This window comes from Phyllobates terribilis, unplaced genomic scaffold (assembly GCF_046119375.1).
Source record: "Phyllobates terribilis strain yellow unplaced genomic scaffold, ASM4611937v1 Scaffold_3__8_contigs__length_932513732, whole genome shotgun sequence".
Classification (NCBI taxonomy): Eukaryota; Metazoa; Chordata; class Amphibia; order Anura; family Dendrobatidae; genus Phyllobates; species Phyllobates terribilis.
Genome location: NW_027362763.1, coordinates 624,770,071 through 624,793,629, shown reverse-complemented (window position 1 = coordinate 624,793,629; position 23,559 = coordinate 624,770,071). Strand labels below are relative to the sequence as shown.

Sequence of the window (23,559 nt, the reverse complement as noted above, 5' to 3'; positions counted from 1 at the left end):
ATTCAATTGGAAGAGTGTTTCAAGTGTGGTACCGCATTGCTCTGTCCTGGCTTCAATGTTGTTCAACATTTCTATAACTGATATAGATAAGGGAACTGAAGGTAAGTTAATCAAAATTTGCAGACTTTGCAATGCTAGGAGGAATAGTGAACACTAGAGAAGACAGAGAAAGAGTTCAAAATCATCTAGACAAGCTTTAACAATGGGCAGCAACTCTAAAGGCCCCGTCACACTTAGCGACGCTGCAACAATCCTGACAACGATGTGACCTGGCTGGGATCGCTGGTGCGTCGCTATGTGGTCGCTGGTGAGCTGTCACACAGGCAGGCTCACCAACGATCAGGGGAGCAGCGACATCGTGGAAAGAATCTTTCCACGATGTCCTGGTTACGAGCCATCAGGAGCAGGCTGGTAACTATGGTAAACATCGGGTTACTAGGGGCACACGCGCACCTAGTAACCCGCTGTTTATCATGGTTACCACTCTGCTACAGTGAGCGGGAGGTTACCGCTCACTTTAGCAGGCTCGTAACCATGATAAACAGCGGGTTACTAGGTGTGCGTGTGCTCCTAGTAACCCGATGTTTACCATAGTTACCAGCCTGATCGCTGCTCCCACTGGTCACACACAGCGATGTGTGCTGACCAGCGGGAGAGCAACGACCAAAAAATGGTCCAGGACACTTTGCAGCGATCAGCGACCTCACAGCAGGGGCCTGATCGCTGCAAAGTGTCACACATAGCGACATCGCTGGTGAGGTCGCTGTTGCGTCACCAAAATCGTGACACAGCAGCGATCTCTCTATGTGAGACGGGGGCTTAAGAATGGTATTTAACAGGGAGAAATGTGAGATTCTACATCTGAGAGAGGAAAAAAGTAAATTACATCTACAGAATGGGAGGAATAGAATTAAGCAACAGCACGTGTGAAAAAGACTTGGGAATACTAATAGATCACAGACTGCACATGAGTCAAAAGTGACGCAGCTGAAAAAAAAAGCAAACAATTCTAGGGTGTATTAAGAGAAGCATAGTCTAGATCACGTGAAGTAATTATCCCTGTCTATTCCTCCTTGGTCAGGCCTCATCTGAAATAGGCTATGTGCCCACAATGTGTTTTTAAGCGTTTTCGCAGAGGCAAAAACGCTGCAGAAACGCTTAAAAAAAAAAAAAACTCATGGTAGAAGGCCTGCCATGTTCCCCAATGATAATCCGCTTGTGCTCTGCACATACTGCAGAAATTTCCGCTGCGGGTTATCATTGCGGAAAAAAACGCAGCACTACCAATTATTTTGCGGAAGCACTGCGTTTTCGCCGCCATTGACTTGCATTGAAACGCATGGATTACGCATCACTGCATCTGCACATGCGGAATCTAAACGTTTCAATGTTCGGATGGTACCCAGGTGTGGAGGACAGGAGACTCTCCTCCGGACCCGGGTACCATAGAACCTGTAAAAAAAAGAATAAAATAAAAAATATCATTTACCTTCTGCACTTGTCCTCCCTTGCCGGCAGCTCGCGTTGGACTGAAGGACCTGCGTTGACTTCATAGTTATGTGTCAGCAGGTCTTCAGTGCAGTGTACCGCGAGCTGCCGGCAAGCCAGGACGGAGAGAATAAAGACTCCGGGGGCCATCAGAAGGTAAGTATAGATTTATTTTTTTATTTTTTACCATTCTTTACCGTCACACTATATAAATCCATGCCGGTTGCATGGATTTATATAGTGTGACCAAGTTGACAGGCACTTTCCAAGTGATGCTAAAATCGCTTGGAAAGCGCTTGTCAACCCGCATGTGAAAATGCATGTGAAGAACGCTTCACATCCGCATGTCCCGGTCAGGAAAAACACATGTGCAATCCGCATGTACAATCCGCATGCGTTTTTTTCTGCCAGGGGGATGCAGAAAAGGTCAGAAAAAAATCTGGAGCATTTCTGCATCGTGGGCACATAGCCTTAGGCTGCTACGGCTGGGAAGCTGTCTACTGTGCTTCACAATACAGAAGCAAAAAAAGCAAGACCACTGACCTAGCCGCTTCACATTAACTACCACTAGTGCTTAACTGAAGTAGCTTTGCGTGGGAGTATTCGGTGGCTGCATCAGCATCTAAACGATGCCGTGTGCACATAGCCCTAGAATTTTAGGATGGGCTCCTTGGATGACCAGTCCCAGGCTGATATCTCAAATCCGGTGCCTTAAATTGATAGGTCTTGCCTAATTAATCTGTGGGGTGGGGAAAAAACGCTTCGGACTAGTCATGAGACAGATGGTCCCGCTTATTTTTTTTCATTCAAAGTATGTGTTCTCTGAAATACTGCAGCGTTCATTGTAAAACATAGAGCTCCAACACACAGCAAGTATATAGACTGAGTGTATACTTCTACTGATTTACTAAATCTCTCTAATGTTTAGACAGTATTAACCTAGACTAGATAGTGTAAGGCTGTGTGCCCTTGATGCATTTTTGGTGCATTTTTTAGCACAGATTTGCAGCGCATTGCATACCTTATCCCATGCCTTCCTATGACATTCTGCAAGTTCTGTGCACATGGTCAGGATTTTTTCTGCATGGATTTTACTCGCAGAAAAAATATGGCCATGACCAATTCTTGTGCGTTTCTGCATGCGTATTTGCCTATACAATGCATTGGAAAAACGCATGTAAAAACTGCATGCGTTTTTCTGCCAAGGAGATGCAGAATTGCTCAGGAAAATTTCTGCTTCTTCTCTGCATCGTGGGCATTAAGCCTAAAGGTGTGCTGAATTTATCAATCGGCATGAGCCACTGAGAAGTTAATTCATTTTAAGACTTTCTAGTCTAACTTTAAACCATTTATTAGTTGGCTAACTTAGGTCCACTTAGTGATGCCAGATTGTGGAGCAGCTTCAGCACAGAGGTTCATGAGTTAGACCGCATCCATTTCACATCCGCTTTCCAATAGGTCATGTCTAGTGATGAACGAAGGTGCTCGGATAAGGGGTTAACCGAGCTTGCTCGGGTGTTATCCGAGTATCTTTGGCCTACCCGTACATGTATATCATGTTCCAGTCCCAGCGTCTGCATGATTTGCGGCTGTTAGACAGCCTCAACACATGAGGATTCCTTAAAAGGGTTGTCCGGTACTTTTATAAATATGCCAATGTGTTTTAATGATAAATAGAAGCTTCTTTCTAATTCCCTCCTGGTGCTGTTAATGCCTGTGAGCCGCTCTATCACTGACTGCTCACAGGCTGTACGTGACCCACCCGGTGTGACTCAGCGCTGGGGTCCCCGCTGTGGCTGCTGGTTTGTGGGTGGGGTTATTACTCACGTCACACCCAGCATCAACTGTGCGCTTTCTCCAATGAATGGGGACAGGGAGAGCACGCGGTGGATGCCGGGTGTGATGCGGGGAATAACCTCACCCACAACCCAGCAGCCACCGGTGGAACACGGAAGAAGGACCCCTGGCTGCAGCCTGGACTTGTGGTGACGTCAGCAGATGTCGTAGCCGGCTGCAGCCGGGGGTCACGTGATGCCTGTGAACGGCCACCACTCACATGTCATGTGAGTGCTGCAGCTGATCAGCGCTTATACTGTTCTCGGGTGGAACAGTTGCAGCAGTGATTCCATCCTCCAATCTTACAGCAATGACCCTGTTACAAGAGAGTCTAAGAAAATGTGGTACAGTGGTTTGTCAATTACTTGTCTCAACTCCCTCTATCCATTGATAAATGCCAACTGGCCTGGGGGCTTTGGCAATATTTAATTTGCTCCGATGCAGGCGTACTTCTTGTGTTCATTTAGTAATTTAACCACCCAATATTTGATTTCTGCCTTGCTGAATGATACCTGACAGTTGATTGGTGAACACGGGTGAAAAGTGCATGATTAATACCTAAGCCTGCTTTGTTCCCAATAATTATCTTGCTATGATTATCTTTTAAGGGGCCGATGTAGTCAGATTTTTTTTTTTTTTTTTTTTTTTATGTATCTTTATCCATCTCTAGAGGGTATAAGCTTTCTAAATGTATTCATGGTTGTTTAAAAAAAAAAAATAATTCACATGGATGTGTGAATGTAGACTAATAATATATTTGTACACATTTAACCCCTTATGCACCAAGCCAATTTTTGTTTTAGGTATTTAGTTTCTTTTCTTCCAAGAGCCATAACTTTTTTAAATTACATATATAGCTGTATGAAGGTTTGATTACTTATTTTATAGTTTTAAATGAAATCAATCACTTTTTGCATGTGAGTTTTTTGTTTTTATGTATTTCTGTATGGGAAAAAAAAAGCTATTGAATTTTAAAGGTATGTTCACACATGATTTTGATGTTTGATTTTTGTTTTTTTTTCCTGTGGGAAAAAATGCTTGATTTCTAGAGTACCAGCAAATTGAATTGGTTTTAAAAACTTTATTTTTTTTTTGAGCTGCTGGACATCTTTGAAACCTGCAGCATGTAAATTCTTTCAGCGGTTTTGCTGCGTTTTGCGTGGTAAAATACTCTAAAGTAAAAAAACATACGTAGTGTATGCAGCCTTTTTACTGCCACCACTTTTGTTTTAGGTGCAGAAAAGAACGCTGCAAAAATGCATCATGTGAATATACCCTTAGGCTATGTGCACACGATCCGGACAGACAGCACTTTGGACGCAGCATACTTTATCCCATCCACTATTCTGTAACATCTGGCTGCTGCAGGTTTGACACCGCTTAACACGCAGCATCAAACCCGCAGCGGCTCCTGACCTTGGGAACATCCCTTTTGGATTCTTGCAGGCAAATAGATATTCAACAATGCCTCCTGTCACATAGAATTAAAGAACAAAGTGACCAGTTCTAACTTATGCCAGACATATAAAAGTCCGAAAAAGCTGCTGGCAAACTGCTTTGTGTAGAGAACAGGAGACTTTTCAGGGTCCCATACAGAATACACAGTGTACCAGAAATATAATATATATAGCCACCTGAGATGCTACTAGACAGCCAGTCAGTACCTGCACTTGTATATTCTTGTTTAATGATGCTTTCTTTTTTTTTCTCACCGGTTAAAGACTCTTTAATGGCGAAGGTTCACGAACTTGGATGGGCCTGGTTAGTCTGCAATGATCGGATTTTAATCTGGAAAATTAGCCAATCTTCATCTGGAAAGGTAAGACCTGGTTACAGCTTTCTTTTGCCTGATGGCATTCGTGGAGCTGTAATATTGAATTTTTTTCTTCCCTTCATTGAAGGAGTTGTATTGAGGCTTTGAGTATTTTTTTTTTCTTTCTCTTAAGCCTTTCCCCTTTAAAGACCTTGGGTGTATCCATACGTCCAGGTTGACTGGTACATAACGACCTTGGACGTATGGATACTACATGTCTTTACTGCGGCCTCAGTCGCGATTATCGCATTAAAGTTCCGGCACCATCTTGCAGCAGGGCACATGGAGTCGCGTTCCTGGGGGGGAGCGACGCCCTCCTTCCCAATAACTACAGTCGCTGCGATTGGCTGTTTAATTCTGAACAACCAATCGCAGCATTTCTCAGTGTTTCAGGCAATCAGAGCACACAGATGACATCTGACCTCGCAGTGATCGCTCTGTGCTTCCTCATTCTAGCTGTGGATTTGTACAGGGCAGTCAAGGTGTCGTTCTTTGCACCGTGCTGGGCCTTTGGTGCCACATACTTTTTGAAGCCTGTGCATGGTGTTCATGCTCCCGCTGCTGAAGAAGGTGTTCCTAATCCACCCCCTTTTTTTTTTAAACTTTTTTCCACCCTCTTTCCCACCTACACTTCTGCAGACAGACACTGATCAGTAATTGATCGCTCCCTTTTTTTTTTGTACATCCTGCAGCCGACAAGTGTTGACCAGTTATGCAACGTCCGTGCTCGCTGTTTTCCAATACTTTTTTTTTTTTTCTTCCTACCCTCCCTCCCTCTGCAGAACTCTGTGTGCGTGGCCTACAGCCTCAGATCAAAAGCACACCACTGATTAGCACCCATTCTCGCTATTGGCAATTACTTTTTTTTCCCGGCCTATTTTTTTTTTTTTTTTATATCCTTTTTTTGCACCACATGCATGTGTGCGTCCTAAAGATGTCGAGCGCTGGTCTGTGACTAACATCACTGATTGATAGGACTAGATTAGGAACAGTAAAAATATACTGTGGGGTCATGAATTTAAAAAAATAGTTTTGCCTTTTTTTTTTTAATCTTCACTGCTCAATTCTTTTTTTTTTTAATAGATTTATAAACTTTTGAAAGTCTAAATTTTGATATATTCTAAAAAAAAATTTCTCGGGTTAGAAATAAGATAGAGATGAGAGAGGCACCGTTTTGTTTGGCACGGTACAGGCTCTAATTTGATATGTCACAAGATTATGTTGATGTTTTGATGTACAATTTTGAAAAAAAGTTGGGAACTCTGTAGGATCATATTTTTAAGTGTGATTTTCTAAATACAGTCTCATCCTAATCATATGTTTAATACTAAAGTAAAAGAAACAATATTAAATATTTAAATATACGAGTATCAGTCTTTTTTTTAATTTATTTTTTTATTACATTGAGTGAGTCTGTTCTATTAACCCTTTCGGCGAGTATGTTCGAGCCGAGCTCCGAGTATTTATAGCTGCTCGGTGATATGGTTGAATCACTCCCGTGTGCATGATTTGCGACTGTACTCGCCGAAAGGGTTAATAGGACATACTCGCTCAGCACTAATTACCATGTCCATTTTTAAACAGAGTATAGTAGTTAAATAATCAAGCTTTAAAATACTTCCCTTCTGTCAGTATTAACCCCTTAATTTTCCCCTTCAGATATTTATTCATTTATTCCTTTTTACTGTAATTATTGCTATATTCCACGCCCCTTCTGGGGTATGCTTGGGATACTCACCTTTTTAGGATCTACTCAGGTTGTCTCCGTTACTGGGCAGATCTGGGAGATGTGTCTGGATTGGTGGGGAGCAGTCTGAGCGGGAGGATGAGTGTTTATAAAGCTCGTCTCACGGTCCAGTCAGCAGTTTGTCGTGTGAAGATGCAGCTGAAGCATCCCTCCCACCATCCCAATATCTAAAAAACACATAAGTTTTTTTTTTTATGTGGAAAACATAGACCCTGCACTTTTAGACCACAGGCTGAACAGATCGGAGTTCAAGAATTTAAATTTGACAGATTTTAAAATTTTTTTTTAAAGGGAACCTGTCCGGTCTACTATGTAAACTACCCCCATTGCGGTGTTAGTGATAAAATGTGCATCACTAACATGCTCTTTTCATTAAAATTGGCGTTAATATCATGGTTCTATAACATTTTATATACTTATATCCTACCTGCTCGTGTAAAGAGTGGCTCCCCAGGCGTGCGCAGTGAAGTTCCCAGCTTCCCTGTGTGCGGGGAGCCGCTCTTTGCAGAGCATGCGCGGCTCCCAGCGCTGCATGCTTTGCTGACTGGCCATGTCATACTGCGCAAGCTCCCCATACTTCAGCGCTAGCCGGGAGCAGAATTCAAATGCATAGGCGGCGCCAGCCCTGACTGAATGCGAGGATCACACCCCTATGACTAAACGAGCAGGTAAGATATAAGTGTATAAAATGTTAATATCATGATTCTATAATGCCAATTTTATTGAAAAAAGCAGGTTAGTGATGCACATTTCATTACTAACAACACAATGGGGGCAGTTTACATAGTTAACAGGACATGACAGTTTCGCTTTAAGTATAAGCCCATTGACAACTGGCATGGATTTATATTGTGTGGCCAACCTATGAGGAGAATTCTGCTTTCAAATGGTGCATCTGTAGTAAAAAATAACCTTTTACTCACCTCTACAGCGGCTCCTGGTGGCGATCCCCTCTCCTTGGCGGCCCCCGGTGTACTTCCAGGACCTGCGGTGACGTCATTTATCAGCTGATGGTCACGTGACCATCAGCTGATCGGTGACTTCAGCGGTCAGGTGATGGTCGCGTGACCATCAGCTGATAAATTACGTCACCGCTGTCCTGGCAGTACACCGCGGGCCGCCGAGGAGAAAGGATCGCCGCCGGGAGGAGATAGGGGGCTGCCGGAGAGGTGAGTATGAATAATTTATTTATTTTTTTTTTTTTCCTCTTTTTTTAACTTGCGGGTACGATGGTACCCGGGTCACATGAGAAGAGTAGCAGTCTCCTCTTCTCCCGACCCAGGTACCATCCGCGCATTGTACCTCAGCAAATCCGCATGTATAGATATATACAGTGGGTACGGAAAGTATTCAGACTCCTTTACATTTTTCACTCTTTGTTTCATTGCAGTCATTTTAGTAAATTCTAAAAATTTCATATTTTTTTTCTCATTAAAGTGCACTCTGCACTACATCTTGACTGAAAAAAACAGAAATGTAGAAATTTTTGCAAACTTATTTAAGAAAAACTGAAATATCACATGGTCATAAGTGCTCAGACACTCATATTTAAGTCACATGCTGTCCATTTCCTTGTGATCCTCCTTGAGATGGTTCTACTCCTTCATTGGAGTCCAGCTATGTTTAATTAAATTGATAGGACTTGATTTGGAAAGGCACACACCTGTCTATATAAGACCTCACAGCTGATGGTGCATGTCAGACCAAATGAGAATCATGAGCTCAAAACGAACTACCCAAGCAGCTCATAGACAGAATTGTGGCAAGGCACAGATCTGGCCATGGTTACAAAAGAATTTCTGCAGTACTCAAGGTTCCTAAGAGCACAGTGGCCTCCATAATCCTTAAATGGAAGACGTTTGGGACCACCAGAAGTCTTCCTAGACCTGTCCAGCCAAACTGAGCAATGCTGAAAGAGGTAAAGAAGAACCCAAAGATCACTGTGGCTGAGCTCCAGAGATGCAGTGGGGAGATGGGAGAAAAGTTTACTTTGTGGAACATCACTGCAGCCCTCCACCAGTTGGGCCTTTATGGCAGAGTGGCCCGACGAAAGCTTCTCCTCAGTGCCAGACATATGAAAGCCCGCATAGAGTTTGCTCAAATACACATGAAGGACCTCCCAGACTATGAGAAATAAGATTCTCTGGTCTGATGAGACGAAGATAGAACCTTTTTGGTGATAATTCTAAGTGATATGTGTGGAGAAAACCAGGCACTGCTCATCACCTGCCCATACAATCCCAACAGTGAAACATGGTGGTGGCAGCATCATGCTGTGGGGGTGTTTTTTCAGCTGCAGGGACAGGACGACTGGTTGCAATTGAAGGAAACATGAATGTGGCCAAGTACAGAGATATCCTGGCTGAAAACCTCTTCCAGAATGCTCTGGACCTCAGACTTGGCCGAAGGTTCACCTTCCAATAAGACAATGACCCTAAGTACACAGCTAAAATAACAAGAGTGGTTTCAGTACAACTCTGTGACCATTCTTGACTGTCCCAGCCAGAGCCCTGACCTAAACCCAATTGAACATCTCTGGAGAGACCTGAAAATTGCTGTCCACCAACGTTCACCATCCAACCTGACGGAACTGGAGAGGATCTGCAAGGAAGAATGGCAGAGGATCCCCAAATCCAAGTGTGAAAAATTTGTTGCATAATTTCCAAGAAGACTCATGGCTGTACTAGCTCAAAAGGGTGCTTCCACTCAATACTGAGCAAAGGGTCTGAATTCTTATGACCATGTGATATTCGGTTCAATGCAAGTCTATGGGCGCGATTTTGCCGCAAAATCGCACCCATATTGGTTGTGCTGCGGATTTTTCCGCAGCGGAAATTTTCACAGCATGTGCACAGCACATGTGGATTATCATTGGGAAACATGGCAGACTTCTTTACAAGTGATTTTAATGCGTTTCCGCAGCGGAAATGCATTAAATCCGCATCGTGGGCACACATCCTTATGCTCTCAAGTTTTTTTTTAAACCTTGTGGTGACCCAAACAAATTTGTATTCCCAGCAGTTTTTGACACAAAACTGCCCTTCATCATTTTCTAACTGGACTCCTGTAAAGGCAGTAGTAATGACGTTTTGGTGATTGGTCCTTCACATGGAGATGTTGAAGACAGATCTTCGGCAATATTGGAGTGTTGATGTTCTATACAACATTCCAGTGTTCCGCATGGCCATGACCTGTAAACGTTTTGAGGCCGTCCGCAATTTAGCTTTAATGCACGGTGTCCTCCCTCAGGTGACGCCAACTTTGACCATTTTTGAAAAGTTCGGCCGGTCATTGATCACTTCAGCAAGATTTCTGAGGTGTACATGCTCCAAAGGGACATCTGCATGGATGAGTCCCTAATCTATTTCAAGGGGAGACACAAATTCCGTTAATACCTGCCCAGTATGGAATTAAGCTCTACAAACTGTGACAGTACCTCAGGATACAACTACAAGTTTAGGGTTTATGAAGGAAAGGACTTTTGGATTGAACCCCCTGAATGCCCCCCTGACCTGGGAGTGAGTGGGAAAATTATGTGGGATTTGGTGCAACCACTGCTGGATCAAGGTTATCGCCTCTACATCGATGACTCTTATACCAGCGTCCCTCTCTGAGCGCGAGCTACCGCAGCCTAAGTTACTGTCTGCTAAAAATTAGAGTACTCCCTAGGACGCTAATTGGGCAGCTACTCAAAGGGTGAGAGCAGAGCTCAATGTAGCGACAACATGTTGGTGGTCAAGTAAAAGAGATGTCCTTTTCTTTACCACCATGCGTGGTGATGTCAGCACCCCCAGCGCTGTACGAGGTACCTCTACACAGGTCCAAAAACCACACTATTTACTGGGGTACAAAAAGAACATGGGTTGGGGGAGTTGATCTCTCTGATCAAATCCTCCAGCCGTACAGTGCCATGAGAAAAGCCAAGGTGTGGTACTGTTAAGGGAGGGCAACTGTTAAGGGAGGGCAATAACCCTTCACGGTTGACCAAGTGAGTGTCAAATTATTAAATTATGTTGATTGCAATCCACAGAAAACCAAACGGAAACAATGTTCTGTATTGGGAGGATTCAAAGAATCTCTGATCCTGTTTATTTTGCTTAGCATTTTATATTGTTTTGAGTATATCAAATAGCCAATCAACTCTACAGCCATACTACAATACTATTGGCTAACTGATGTTAGTACAATTATTACGGAAAACACATATATGGTCATATTATCATTGTTAGTTTGAAGCACTATGGAAATTTTACAAGGTCGAACCTGGCCTAAAGAAGTTAGATAACAGAGTGTCTGACAAAATGTTCTCTTGAGAAAAGGTTAGTGTGAGATAAGTTCTATGGGAAGAGAAAGAAAGAATGTATGTTATGCAAGGAGTGATAATAACATGATTTTAAAGCGAGTAGACAAAATGGAGTTGCTCTAGCATGAGTATCATTATATCCTTTACAGTACAAGAATCTGACTGTGCACATCGTACAGATAGCACGAAAGCGTTGTGCACTGCCATCATGATGTGCAGGTCACACTAGTACGTCGTACCTTCAGTTCCAGGAGGTAGTGATCAGGGCCCTAATCTTTGAAGATCAGGAAGGAGCTGGCGCCAGTACTTCTGGAACTGTACCACACATCCATGGACTACTAAATTTTTAATTTCTGACTTAAAAAAACTCATGTATGCTAACCTGACATGGTACTACATTGTAAAATTCACTTACCAGGAAGCTGTATAGACCAGTTTCAAAATGAGGCACTTGTACCTAAATGGTGGAAATGCCCATCAGGGGCTCTCCAGACGTGATGTGGCGTCCGCTCTCGATTCTAACCAATTTTACGTTCAAAAAGTCAAACTGTGCTCCTTCCCTTCCGAACCCTGCCGTGCGCCCAAACAGTGACCCCCCCCCCGCCCCCCCCTTAATGGGGTATCTGCATACTCAGGAGAAATTGCACAACAAATTTTGGGATCCCTTTTCTCCTGTTACCCTTGTGAAAATATTAAAAATTGGGTCTGAAGTAAAAAATTTTTTGAGGGGTGTGGGGGGTTTATTTTTATTTTTTTTTCTCCTTCCGCATTGCTTTAGTTCCACTGAAGCACCTGAAGGGTTGTTAAACTTCTTGAATATGGTTTTGAGCACCTTGTCTGGTGTAGGTTTTTAGTATGGTGTCACGTTTGGTTATTTTCTGTCAAATAGGCCCCTCAAAGTCTCTTTAAATGTGATGTGATCAAATAATTTTTGTAAATTTTGTTGTTAAAAATGAAAAATGGTCAACTTTTTAACCCTTATATCTACCTAACAAAAAAAGTTTCCAAAATTGTGCTGATGTAAAGTAGACATGAGGGAAATTTTATTTATTAACTATTTTGTGTGAAATGACTCTGATGTAAGGGCAGAAAAGTTAAAAGTTGTAAATTTGGCTACATTTTTGACAGTTTTGCGATTTTTAATTTTTTTCCACAAACTCAAGTCATATCGAAGAAATTTTACCACTGTCATGAAGTACAATATGTCACGAAAAAAACGGCAGAATCTGTTGGATCCGTTGAAGCGTTCCAGAGTTATTACCTCATAAAGTGACAGTGGTCAGAATTGTAAAACTTGGCCTGGTCCTGAAGGTGAAAACAGGCTTGGGGGTGGAGGGGTATAGGGGTTTATATTGGTATAGATTCAACAATATCTTAATGCTTTAACATCCTCTTGATTACTTGCTGTATTTCTCAGACAATAGGACGCACCGAACCATAAGATGCACCTATGTTTTAGAGGAGGGACATAGAAAAAAAAAATTAAGCAAAAAGTGTTGTCACTGTGCACTCTTATGGGGAGGGGGATCTGATGCTGACACTGTTGTAGGGGTAATATCCCCCATCCTGGCACAGGTGCTTCTCACTAAATTAGAATATCATCAAAAAGTTAATTTCAGTTCTTCAATACAAAAAGTGAAACTCATTTTATAGTTATTACAAACAGAGTGAGCTATTTCAAGTCATTTTTCTCAGTAAACTAGAATAATTAACAAAAAAACACCTGCAAAGGTTTCCTAAACATTTAAAAAGGTCCCTTAGTCTGTTTCAGTAGGCTCCACAATCATGGGGAAGACTGCTGACTTGACAGATGTCCAGAAGGCAGTCATTGACACACTCCACAAGGAGGGTAAGCCACAAAAGGTCATTGCTAAAGAAGCTGACTGTTCACAGTGTGCTGTATACAAGCATATTAATGGAAAGTTGAGTGGAAGGAAAAAGTGTGGTAGGAAAAGGTGCACAAGCAACCAGGATAACCTCAGCCTTGAAAGAATTAAGAAAAGGCCATTTAAAAAATTTGGGGGACATTCAAATGAATGGACTGCTGCTGGAGTCATTGCTTCAAGAGCCACCACACACAGATGTATCCAGGACATGGGCTACATGCATTCCTGGTGTCAAGCCACTCATGACCAACGCCAAGGAGAAAAAGACCTGGACTGTTGCTCAGTGGTCCAAGGTGTAGTTTTCAGATGAAAGTAAATTTTGCATTTCATTTGTAAATCAAGGTCCCAGAGTCTGGAGGAAGAGTGGAGAGGCCACAATCCAACCTGCTTGAGGTCTAGTGTGAAGTTTCCACAATCAGTGATGGTTTGGGGAGCCATGTCATCTGCTGGTGTAGATCCACTGCGTTTTATCAAGAAAACAGTCAGCGCAGCTGTCTACCAGGAAATTTTAGAGCACTTGATGCTTCCCTCTGCCGACAAGCTTTTTGGAGATGGAAATTTCATTCTCCAGCAGGACTTGGCACCTGTCCACACTGCCAAAAGTACCAATACCTGGTTTAAAAACAACAGTATCACTGTGCTTGATTGGCCAGCAAACTCGTCTGACCTTAACCCCATAACCTATGGGGGTTATTGTCAAGAGGAAGATAAGAGACACCAGACTCAACAATGCAGACGAGCTGAAGGCTGCTATCAAAGCAACCTGGGCTTCCATAACATCTCAGCAGTGCCACAGGCTGATCGCCTCCATGCCACGCCGCATTGATGCAGTAATTGATGCCAAAGGAGCCCCGACCAAGTATTGAGTGCATTTACTGAACATACATTTCAGTAGGCCAACGTTTCGGATTTTAACCCCCTTACTTGCCTGGGGCATATTAGTACTCCCCAGGCCATCACCCCCGGTTCAGTGAGTGTTTCGGCGCTGAGCCCGCACTGAATCGGGCACATGTCAGCTGATTCTTACAGCTGACATGTGCCCGTAACAGCCGCTGGTGGAATCGCGATCCACCCGTGGCTGTTAACCAGTTAAATGCTGCTGTCAATCTCTGACAGCGGCATTTAACATCGCTGCGCCTGAAGCATGGCATTAGCTCCGCCCATCAGTGACCCCAGTGATCGCGTGTCACCAGTGGGTTGGCATGACAACCCGGGGTCTGTAGCAGACCCCTGTAGTTGTCATGTCTCACTTGCTATGAGCGCCACCTTGTGGTCGGCGTTCATAGCACATGAGCATTTCTGCTACACACAGGCGATCTGCTCATCGCCACTGGGTAACAGAGCCGATGGGACAACTGCAGCTTCTAGTCTCCTATGGAGACTATAGAAGCATGCAGAAAGTGGAAAAAAATGGGGGGGGAGGGAATAAAAAAATTAAAGTTTAAATCACCCCCCTTTCGCCCCATTCAAAATAAAATAATAAAAAAAAAAACACATACACATATTTGGTATCGCCGCTTTCAGAACAGAATCGCCCGATCTATCAATACAAAAAAATAATTAATCCGATCTGTAAGTGGCGTAACAAGAAAAAAAAGTCTAAACGCCAGAATTACGTTTTTTGGTCGTCGCAGCATTGAAATAAGATGCAATAACAGGCGATCAAAACATCATATCTGCCCCAAAATAGTATCAATAAAAGCGTCAGCTCGACACGCAAAAAAATAATCCCTCACTTGGCCCCAGATCCCGAAAAATGGAGATGCTACGCATCTCAGAAAATGGCACCGTCTTTTTTTATTTATTTTTTTATTTTAACAAGCTTTAAAAACATTTTTCACCACTTAAATAAAAAAGAACCGATACATGTTTGGTGTCTATTAACTCGTAGTGAATGTGGTAGAAAAAAACCAAAACAAAACGTGGAATTGCTTTTTTTTTTGCAACTTCACTTGAAATTTTTTTTCCTGTTTTCCAGAACACGATATGGTAAAACCAGTGATGGCGTTTAAAAGTACAACTTGTCCCGCAAAAAATAAGCCCTTACAGCCATATTGACCAAAAAATAAAAAGGCTATGACTCTGGGAAGAAGGGGAGCAAAAAATGAAAACTGAAAATGCCTTTCATTAAGCGGTTAAAATAATTTTTCACGCTGATGTTATAAAGTATTCTAATTTACTGAGATAATGACTTTTGTGTTTTCATTGGCTGTAAGCCGTAATCATCAACATTAATAGAAATAAACACTTGAAATAGATCACTCTGTAATGACTATGTAATGAGTTTCACTTTTTGTATTGAAGGACTAAAATAAATTAACATTTTGATATTCTAATTTTGTCAGAAGCCACCTGTATATGCCCCTCCCATCCTGACATGTCCCCATCCAGGTATATATGATCACCACTGTGATGTATACATGACCCCCCCCCCCCCCTTCCCCCTCCGCCAACTTGCAGGTAAACATAGGGGACTGCCCCCCCCAACTTGCAGGTATACATAAGCACCCCAAAGTATGATGTTTCCCCCACCTTGCTTCACGATTGGGACGGTGTTCTTGGGGTTGTGCTCAAAACATAGCGAGTGGAGTTGATACCAACAAGTTCTCCTTTGGTCTCCTCTTCCCACATGACCTTCTTCCATGCCTCCTCTGGATCATCAAGATGGTCATTGGTGAACTTCAAACGAGCCGGGCATGGATATGTGCTGGGTTAAGCAGGGGGACTTTGCATGCCCTGCAGGATTTTAATCCATGTGCTTGTTACTAAAGTTTGAGACACTGGTCTCGGCTTTCTTCAGGTCATTGACCAGTTCCTCCTGTGTAGTTCTAGGCTGATTCCTGAACTTTCTCAGAATGATCCTTACCCCACGAGGCGAGATCTTGCATGGAGCCCCAGACCGAGAGAGATTGACAGTTAATTGTGTTTTTTATTTTCTCATAATTGTGCTAACAGTTGTTGCTTTCTCACCAAGCTGCTTGCCTGTTGTCCTGTAGCCCATCCCAGCCTTGTGCAAGTCTACAATTTTGTCCTTGTTGTCCTTAGACAGCTCTTTGGTCATGGTGTAGAGGTTGGAGTATGATTGTGTGGACAGGTGCAATTAATACAGGTAATGAGTGCAGAGTATGAGGGCTTATTAACCCCTTTAACGTGCAAACCACCCTTGGGGGTAATTGCTAGACCAATTTTTACAATTCTGACCACTGTCACTTTGAGGCAATAACTCTGGAACGTTTCAACGGATTCCACTGATTTTGAGACTGTTTATTCGTGACTTATTGTACTTCATTATGGTGGTAAAATTTCTTCGATATCACTTGCGTTTATTTGTGAAAATCGGAAATGTGGTGAAAATTTTGAAAATTTCGCGTTTTTCCAACCTTGAATTTTCATGACCTTAAATCAGAGAGGTATGTCATACAAAATAGTTAGTAAATAACATTTCCCACATGTCTACTTTACATCAGCACAATTTTGGATCCACAATTTTTTTTTTATTTTTTTTAGGAAGTTATAAGGGTTAAAAGTTGAACAGCGATTTCTAATTTTTACAACAAATTTCAAAAAGATTTTTTTAGTGGCCACATCACATTTGAATTGACTTTTAGGGGCGTTTTGACAGAAAATACCCAAAAATGACACCATTCTAAGAAGTGCACCTGCCCCCACCTTCCAAGATGCTCAAAACCACATTCAAGAAGTGTATTAACCCTTAAGGTGCTTCACAGGAAGTTTTGGAATGTGGAAGAAAAAAAGTGAACATTTAACTTTATTCACAAAAATGTTACTTTGGATCCCAATTTTATTTTTATTTTAGCAAGGGTGACAGGAAAAAATGTACCCCAACATTTGGTGTGCAATTTCTCCTGAGCACGCCAATACCCCATATGTGAGGGAAAACCACGGTTTGGGCGCACTGCAGGGCTCTGAAGGGAAGGAGCGCCATTTGACTTTTTGGACGTAAAATTTGCTTGAATAATTAGCGGACGCCATGTTGCGTTTGGGGAGCACCTGATGTGCCTAAACCAGGGCTTTGGAGTCAGTAAGCCAAACCTCCGACCCCCAACTCCTCAATTTCCATGACACTGACTCCCTCATACATGGCTCATGTTTAAGTGATAAATTTACTGTAGCACAGATTCATCTCAGCTAAAAGTCTAGACCCTTAGATCAGGAATAGGACAGACATTTATAGGACATTTCATAACTTTCCGATATTCCCCACAAACTGCATTGAACTTCTGTACCCAATTTATTATATATTTTAGGAGTCAGTCCATTTTATTCCGACTCCACATCCCTGGCCTAAACAGTGGAAACCCCCTCCCCTCATGTGGTAACTTTCTGGAAACTAGACCCCTCAAGGATTTTAGCAAGGAGTATATTGAACCTTTTTAATCCAGATGTACGACACAGAATTTGATAACATTAGGTCATCATATTGAATATGTTGTCATTAGTCTTGAGCGCAAGTGTTTTCTACCACCTAAGTTTGCATCAGGTACTCACCATGTATTGCGGATGCTCAAGTCTCCGCCCGCATGTTTCACGGTTGTTAAATACCCCCCCAAAAACATACGGGGATCGCTCGTGCATGGCAGGCAATCCCCGCAAGTTTTTTTTTTTTGGCTGCGAAGCATATGGGGCGGAGACTCGAGCACCCGCGATACTCAGTGTATACCTGAGCACCCTATGTAAACTCAAGTAGCGAGCACTTGCACTCAACACTAGTCGCCATATCGTCGTCGTGGTGTTTTTTTTTTTTTTTTTTTATAATTTACTTTTGAAAAAATCCCTCCCCTAACCCTAGTGTTAAATTTTTACGCCTTTCCTCGTGCGGTATAAGTGATTGGACGACTGGGTCGGTGCGATTTAGGCTGTGTGCCCACTATGCGTTTTTTAACAATTAGCAATTCCGCAGCAAAAACGCTTGGTAGAGGGTCTGCCATGTTCCTCAATGATAATCCGCGTGTGCTCTGCACATGCTGCGGAAATTTCCACTGTGGATTATCATTGCGGAAAAGTCCGCAGCACTACCAATTATTTTGCGGAATCGCGGCTTTTTCACCGCCATTGACTTGCATTGGAACGCATGTCATCCGCATCACTACATCTGTACATGTGGATATCATGCGGTTCAATGTGCGGATGATACCTGGGTTTGGAGAAAAGGAGACTCTCCTCCGGACCCGGGTACCTGTGTAAATATTAATATACAGTGCCTACAAGTAGTATTCAACCCCCTGCAGATTTAGCTGGTTTGATAAGATGCAAATAAGTTAGAGCCTTCAAACTGCAAACGAGAGTAGGTTTTATGAACAGAAGCATAAATCTTACAAACCAAAAAGTTATGTTGCTCAGTTGAATTTTATTAAATTTTAAACATAAAAGTGTGGGTCAATTATTATACAACCCCTATGTTTAATATTTTGTGGAATAACCCTTGTTTGCAATTACAGCTAATAATAGTCTTTTATAAGACCTGATCAGGCCGGCACAGGTCTGTGGAGTTATCTTGGCCCACTCCTCCATGCAGATCTTCTCCAAGTTATCTAGGTTCTTTGGGTGTCTCATGTGGACTTTATTCTTGAGCTCCTTCCACAAGTTTTCAATTGGGTTAAGGTCAGGAGACTGACTAGGCCACTCCAACACCTTGACTTTTTCCCTCTTGAACCAGGCCTTGGTTTTCTTGGCTGTGTGCTTTGGGTCATTGTCTTGTTGGAAGATGAAATTACGACCCATCTTAAGATCCTTGATGGAGCAGCGGAGGTTCTTGGCCAAAATCTCCAGGTAGGCTGTGCTATCCATCTTCCCATGGATGTGGACCAGATGGCCAGGCCCCTTGGCTGAGAAACAGCCCCACAGCATGATGCTGCCACCACCATGCTTGACTGTAGGGATGGTATTCTTGGGGTCGTATGCAGTGCCATCCAGTCTCCAAACGTCACGTGTGTGGTTGGCACCAAAGATCTCGATCTTGGTCTCATCAGACCATAGAACCTTGAACCAGTCTGTCTCAGAGTCCTCCAAGTGATCATGAGCAAACTGTAGACGAGCCTTGACATGACGCTTTGAAAGTAAAGGTACCATACAGGCTCGTCTGGAACGGAGACCATTGCGGTGGAGTACGTTACTTATGGTATTGATTGAAACCAATGTCCCCACTGCCATGAGATCTTCCCGGAGCTCCTTCCTTGTTGTCCTTGGGTTAGCCTTGACTCTTCGGACAAGCCTGGCCTCGGCACGGGAGGACACTTTCAAAGGCTGTCCTGGCCGTGGAAGGCTAACAGTAGTTCCATAAGCCTTCCACTTACGGATGATGCTCCCAACAGTGGAGACAGGTAGGCCCAACTCCTTGGAAAGGGTTTTGTACCCCTTGCCAGCCTTGTGACCCTCCACGATCTAGTCTTGATGGCCTTGGAATGCTCCTTTGTCTTTCCCATGTTGACCATGTCTGAGTGCTGTTCACAAGTTTGGGGAGGGTCTTAAATAGTCAGAAAAGGCTGGCAAAAGAGATCTTTAATCCACACATGTAAAGCTCATTATTCTTGGTGCCTGAACTACTTCTTAATACTTTAGGGGGACCAAACAGAATTCTTGTGGTTTGAGGGGTTGAATAATAAATGACACTCTGAATTAACTTTTAACGTTTTTTTAAAAAAAAAAAATTTGCTGCAGTGCATTTCCCACTTCCAGGCTGATCTACAGTACAATTGTCACAATGCCAAGTTAATTCCGCATGTGTCAACCAGCTAAATCTGCAGGGGGTTGAATACTACTTGTAGGCACTGTACATTATACTTCTGATGGCCCCCAGTCTCCATAGCGATCCGTCCTGGCTTGCCGGCAGCTCGCGGTAGACTAAAAGTACCTGTGGTGGCGTCATTTAGTCATGTGACGGGTCACGCAACCGCTGATGTCTGTAGTTGCGTGACCCGTCGCATGACTAAATGACGTCATGACAGGTCCTTTTAGTCTGCTGCGAGCTGCCGGCAAGCCAGGACAAGGACACCTGGGGCCATCAGAAGGTAAGTATAATATTTATTTTTTATTTTTTACCATTCTTTCGGTCACACTATATATAAATCCATGTAACCGGCATGGATTTATAGTGTGACCAAGTTGTCAGGCACTTTCCAAGTGATGCTAAAATCGCTTGGAAAGCGCTTGATAACCCGCATGTGAAAATGCATGTGAAGAACGCTTCACTTCCGCTTGTCCCTGGCAGGAAAACACATGCACAATCCGCGTGCACAATCCGCGTGCACAATCCGCGTGCACAATCCGCGTGCACAATCCGCGTGCACAATCCGCATGTACAATCCGCATTCATTTTTTTCTGCCAGGGAGATGCAGAAACGCTCAGGAAAAAATCCTGAGCATTTCTGCATCGTGGGCACATAGCCTTACAGTGATGCCAAATTCGTATCGGGTTTTTATGATTGACAGCTGTCACACACTTAAAGACACCCCCCCGACTAGTTTTTGCATCTCCATATTTTGAGAACTAGAATTTTTCCTTATTTTGTCCGACAGTCATGTGACTGACTGTTTTTTGCAGGACAAGTTGACGTTTTTATTGGTACCATTTTTGGACATGTGCTATTTTTTTTTTTATCGTTTTGTATTCCGATTTTTGGTTGACAGAATAAACAAAAACCGACAATTCTGTTTTTTTGTTTTTTAATTTTTTTTTTATTTTTTAAATACAGGTTCATCTCACAAAATGAATATATCATCAAAAAGTAAATTTATTTCAGTTCTTCAATATGAGTTTCACTTTTTGTATTATATAGAGTCATTACAGTGATCTATTTCAAGTGTTTATTTCTGTTAATGTTGAGGATTATGGCTTACAGCCAATGAAAACACACAAGTCATTATCTCAGTAAATTAGAATATTTTATAACATCAGCGTGAAAAATGACTTTAAAATCCAAAATGTTGGCCTATTGTCCCCCCACCCTCCCAATGTATCTCCCCGGGGCCCCTAAGACTTCTTGTAAATAACTTATGTTGCAGAAAATGCCTGTGAGCGGCGCTGTCGGTGGCTGCTCACAGGCATCACGTGACCCCACGCTGACGTCACAACAAGTGAGGCTTGACTCAGTGCTGAGGTCCCCGCGGTGACTTCTGGGCTTTGGGCGGGGTTACACCCCCGCATCACACCCAGCATGCACCGCACGCTTTACCCATGAATGGGGAGAGGCAGAGCACGCTGGTGATGCCGGGTGTTATGTGAGGGGTAACCCCGCCCACAGTCTGGCATCCACCGTGGAACCAGGAAGATCATGACCCCCGGCTGCTGCCAGCACTTGTCGTGATGTCGGCGCCGGCTGCAGCCGGGGTCACGTGATGCCTGTGAGCGGCCAGTGATGGTGCCGCTCACAGGCATTATCTGCAACATAAGGTATTTACAAGAAGTCTTAGAGGCCCGGGGGATACATGGAGGGGTGAATATAAAGTAGTGGACAACCCCTTTAATTAAATTGCATTTTTATTACTTGAATTATGTATAAATCGTACATAGAGTCAAAAAAATTGACGTGACCTCAGTTGAAGCAGTAGCTGGCTGCCGCCGGGGGTCACGTGGTGCCTGAGATGGCCAGCGATAGCGCCGCTCACAGGCAGTAAAGACAACTAAAAGTAATTACAAACAGCCTTATCGGCACAGGGTAAATACATTGGGGCTATTGTAAAAAGTAGTGGACAACTTCTTTAATTTCAATACAATTTTTAAAGATTTTTATTTTGTTTTCAGTCTATGTCGTGTAAGGAACTACAGCTCCCACCGAGTGATTTTCCTTGGTCTGCAGATCTGGTAGACATATCGACCGATGGAGATGCAACAACTATACAAGTAAGTATTGTTAGAAGCATTTCCAACAAAAATATTATTCCTTAAACTTTTCTAAATATGTGTGTGTAGTATAGGTGCATTAAAATGACCACTCACCGTCTTCACCTATTTTCAATTCCGCTTCTGCCGTATTCTGACTCTTCTAACTGACTCGTCCCGTTACACAGAGGTTTGTGTGTGGACTGGAAATTGCTTTTACACTGCAAGTGTAATGAATCTCATTGTAACGTGCACGGTGGCTCAGTGGTTAGCACTGTTGCTTTGCAGCACTGGGGTCCTTGGTTGAAATCCCACTAAGGACAACATCCGCAAGGCGTTTGTATGTTCTTCCTGTGTTTGTGTGGGCTTCCGCCCTGACTCCAAAGAGCTACTGATGGGGAATTTAGATAGTAAGCCCCAATGGGGACAGTGCCTATAATGTCTGTAAAGTGGAAAATGATAGCTCTATATAAGCAACGGACGACGACGATCCCTAGACTTGCATTTCCAAGTTACACACACAACCCCAGTGTGAGTTGGGGAGTTGGAATTTCAGTCACGCGAGTCAGAAGAGGGATCAGACCAGGGCTGGAAGCTGGGGAAGACTGTGATTTGAGTATTTTACTGCTCCAACACTACACACGCATTAAGAAAGGTTTAGGGTATAACATTCTCTATTGACTTACTGGTACCCGTATGTATGTGTAAAACCTCTTTTTCACGAAATGTGTATAATGGTCTTTCCGCCATTTGCAAAGCCTAAACATATATCCGATTGCAGGGAGTAGTTTGTTCATAGCAGCCAGACACTTATGAAGGAATCTGCTTTTAAGGGTTGAAAGCATTGAAAAGACTATCCGAATGGAAGAAACTTTAGAATTCCCTTTGCTGTTAACCCCTTCCCGCAAAAGGACATTGTATGCACATCCTGGAAAGGGATTCTCACGTGTGTGTGGGGGGTGCTTAAGATCTGAGCTCCCGTCACATGTGGCAAATACTAGCTGTATTATATAGTAGAGTTCCAGCCGCAGCTATCATTCTCTTCACAGTGCTATTTAAATAGAACGTGCTCCAGTGCCCACACGCTCAAGCTCCCATTGGGCCCCAGTGACAGATTCGCAGAGCACTGATAAATTACTGCGACAGCTGAACCCCCTGTCGCTTTCATCTCGGCTTTCCTTTTTTTTTTTTCTTCTTCTTCTTCTTCTAATGATGAAAAGAGAAAAAATTGTGTTTTCATCAGTCAGATCCATGTAAATATGGAACTGACCTGATTAAGTGGCGTAAAGAGAAAAAAGTCAATACCTCAATTCCTTACTTTTTTAAAAAAATTAATAATAAGCAATTAATGCATCATATGAAATTGGTATCAATAAAAATGTCAACTAACCATGAGAAAAACAAGACTCGCTAAGCCACATCAACAGAAGGATTAAAAATGTTACGAGTCTCGGAAAATGGCAACACAAAGCAAAAACCTTTTTTCCTCTATTGCTTCATTAGTGCACACAGGAAGCCATGGGTGTATGCTGCTGACACTAGGCAGAAAAAAGGCTAACTCCTCCCCAGCAGGCTGCACCCACTGACTGGGAGAGAATGTATTTTTTGCTTGGTGTCCCAGAAGATAGACATGGGTTTGCGTTCAGA

The 23,559-nt window shown here is 43.0% G+C and overlaps 1 protein-coding gene across 1 annotated transcript in view; it reads left to right on the top strand.

Moving 5' to 3' along the window:
• The window catches only part of NUP133 (nucleoporin 133), a 326,459-nt gene that overhangs the window by 6,107 nt on the left and 296,793 nt on the right, over positions 1-23,559 (top strand). The window contains exons 3-4 of the mRNA XM_073671535.1: positions 5,046-5,143; positions 21,835-21,933. Coding sequence (XP_073527636.1) covers positions 5,046-5,143; positions 21,835-21,933 — 197 coding nt within the window. The remainder of the gene's footprint in view (positions 1-5,045; positions 5,144-21,834; positions 21,934-23,559) is intronic.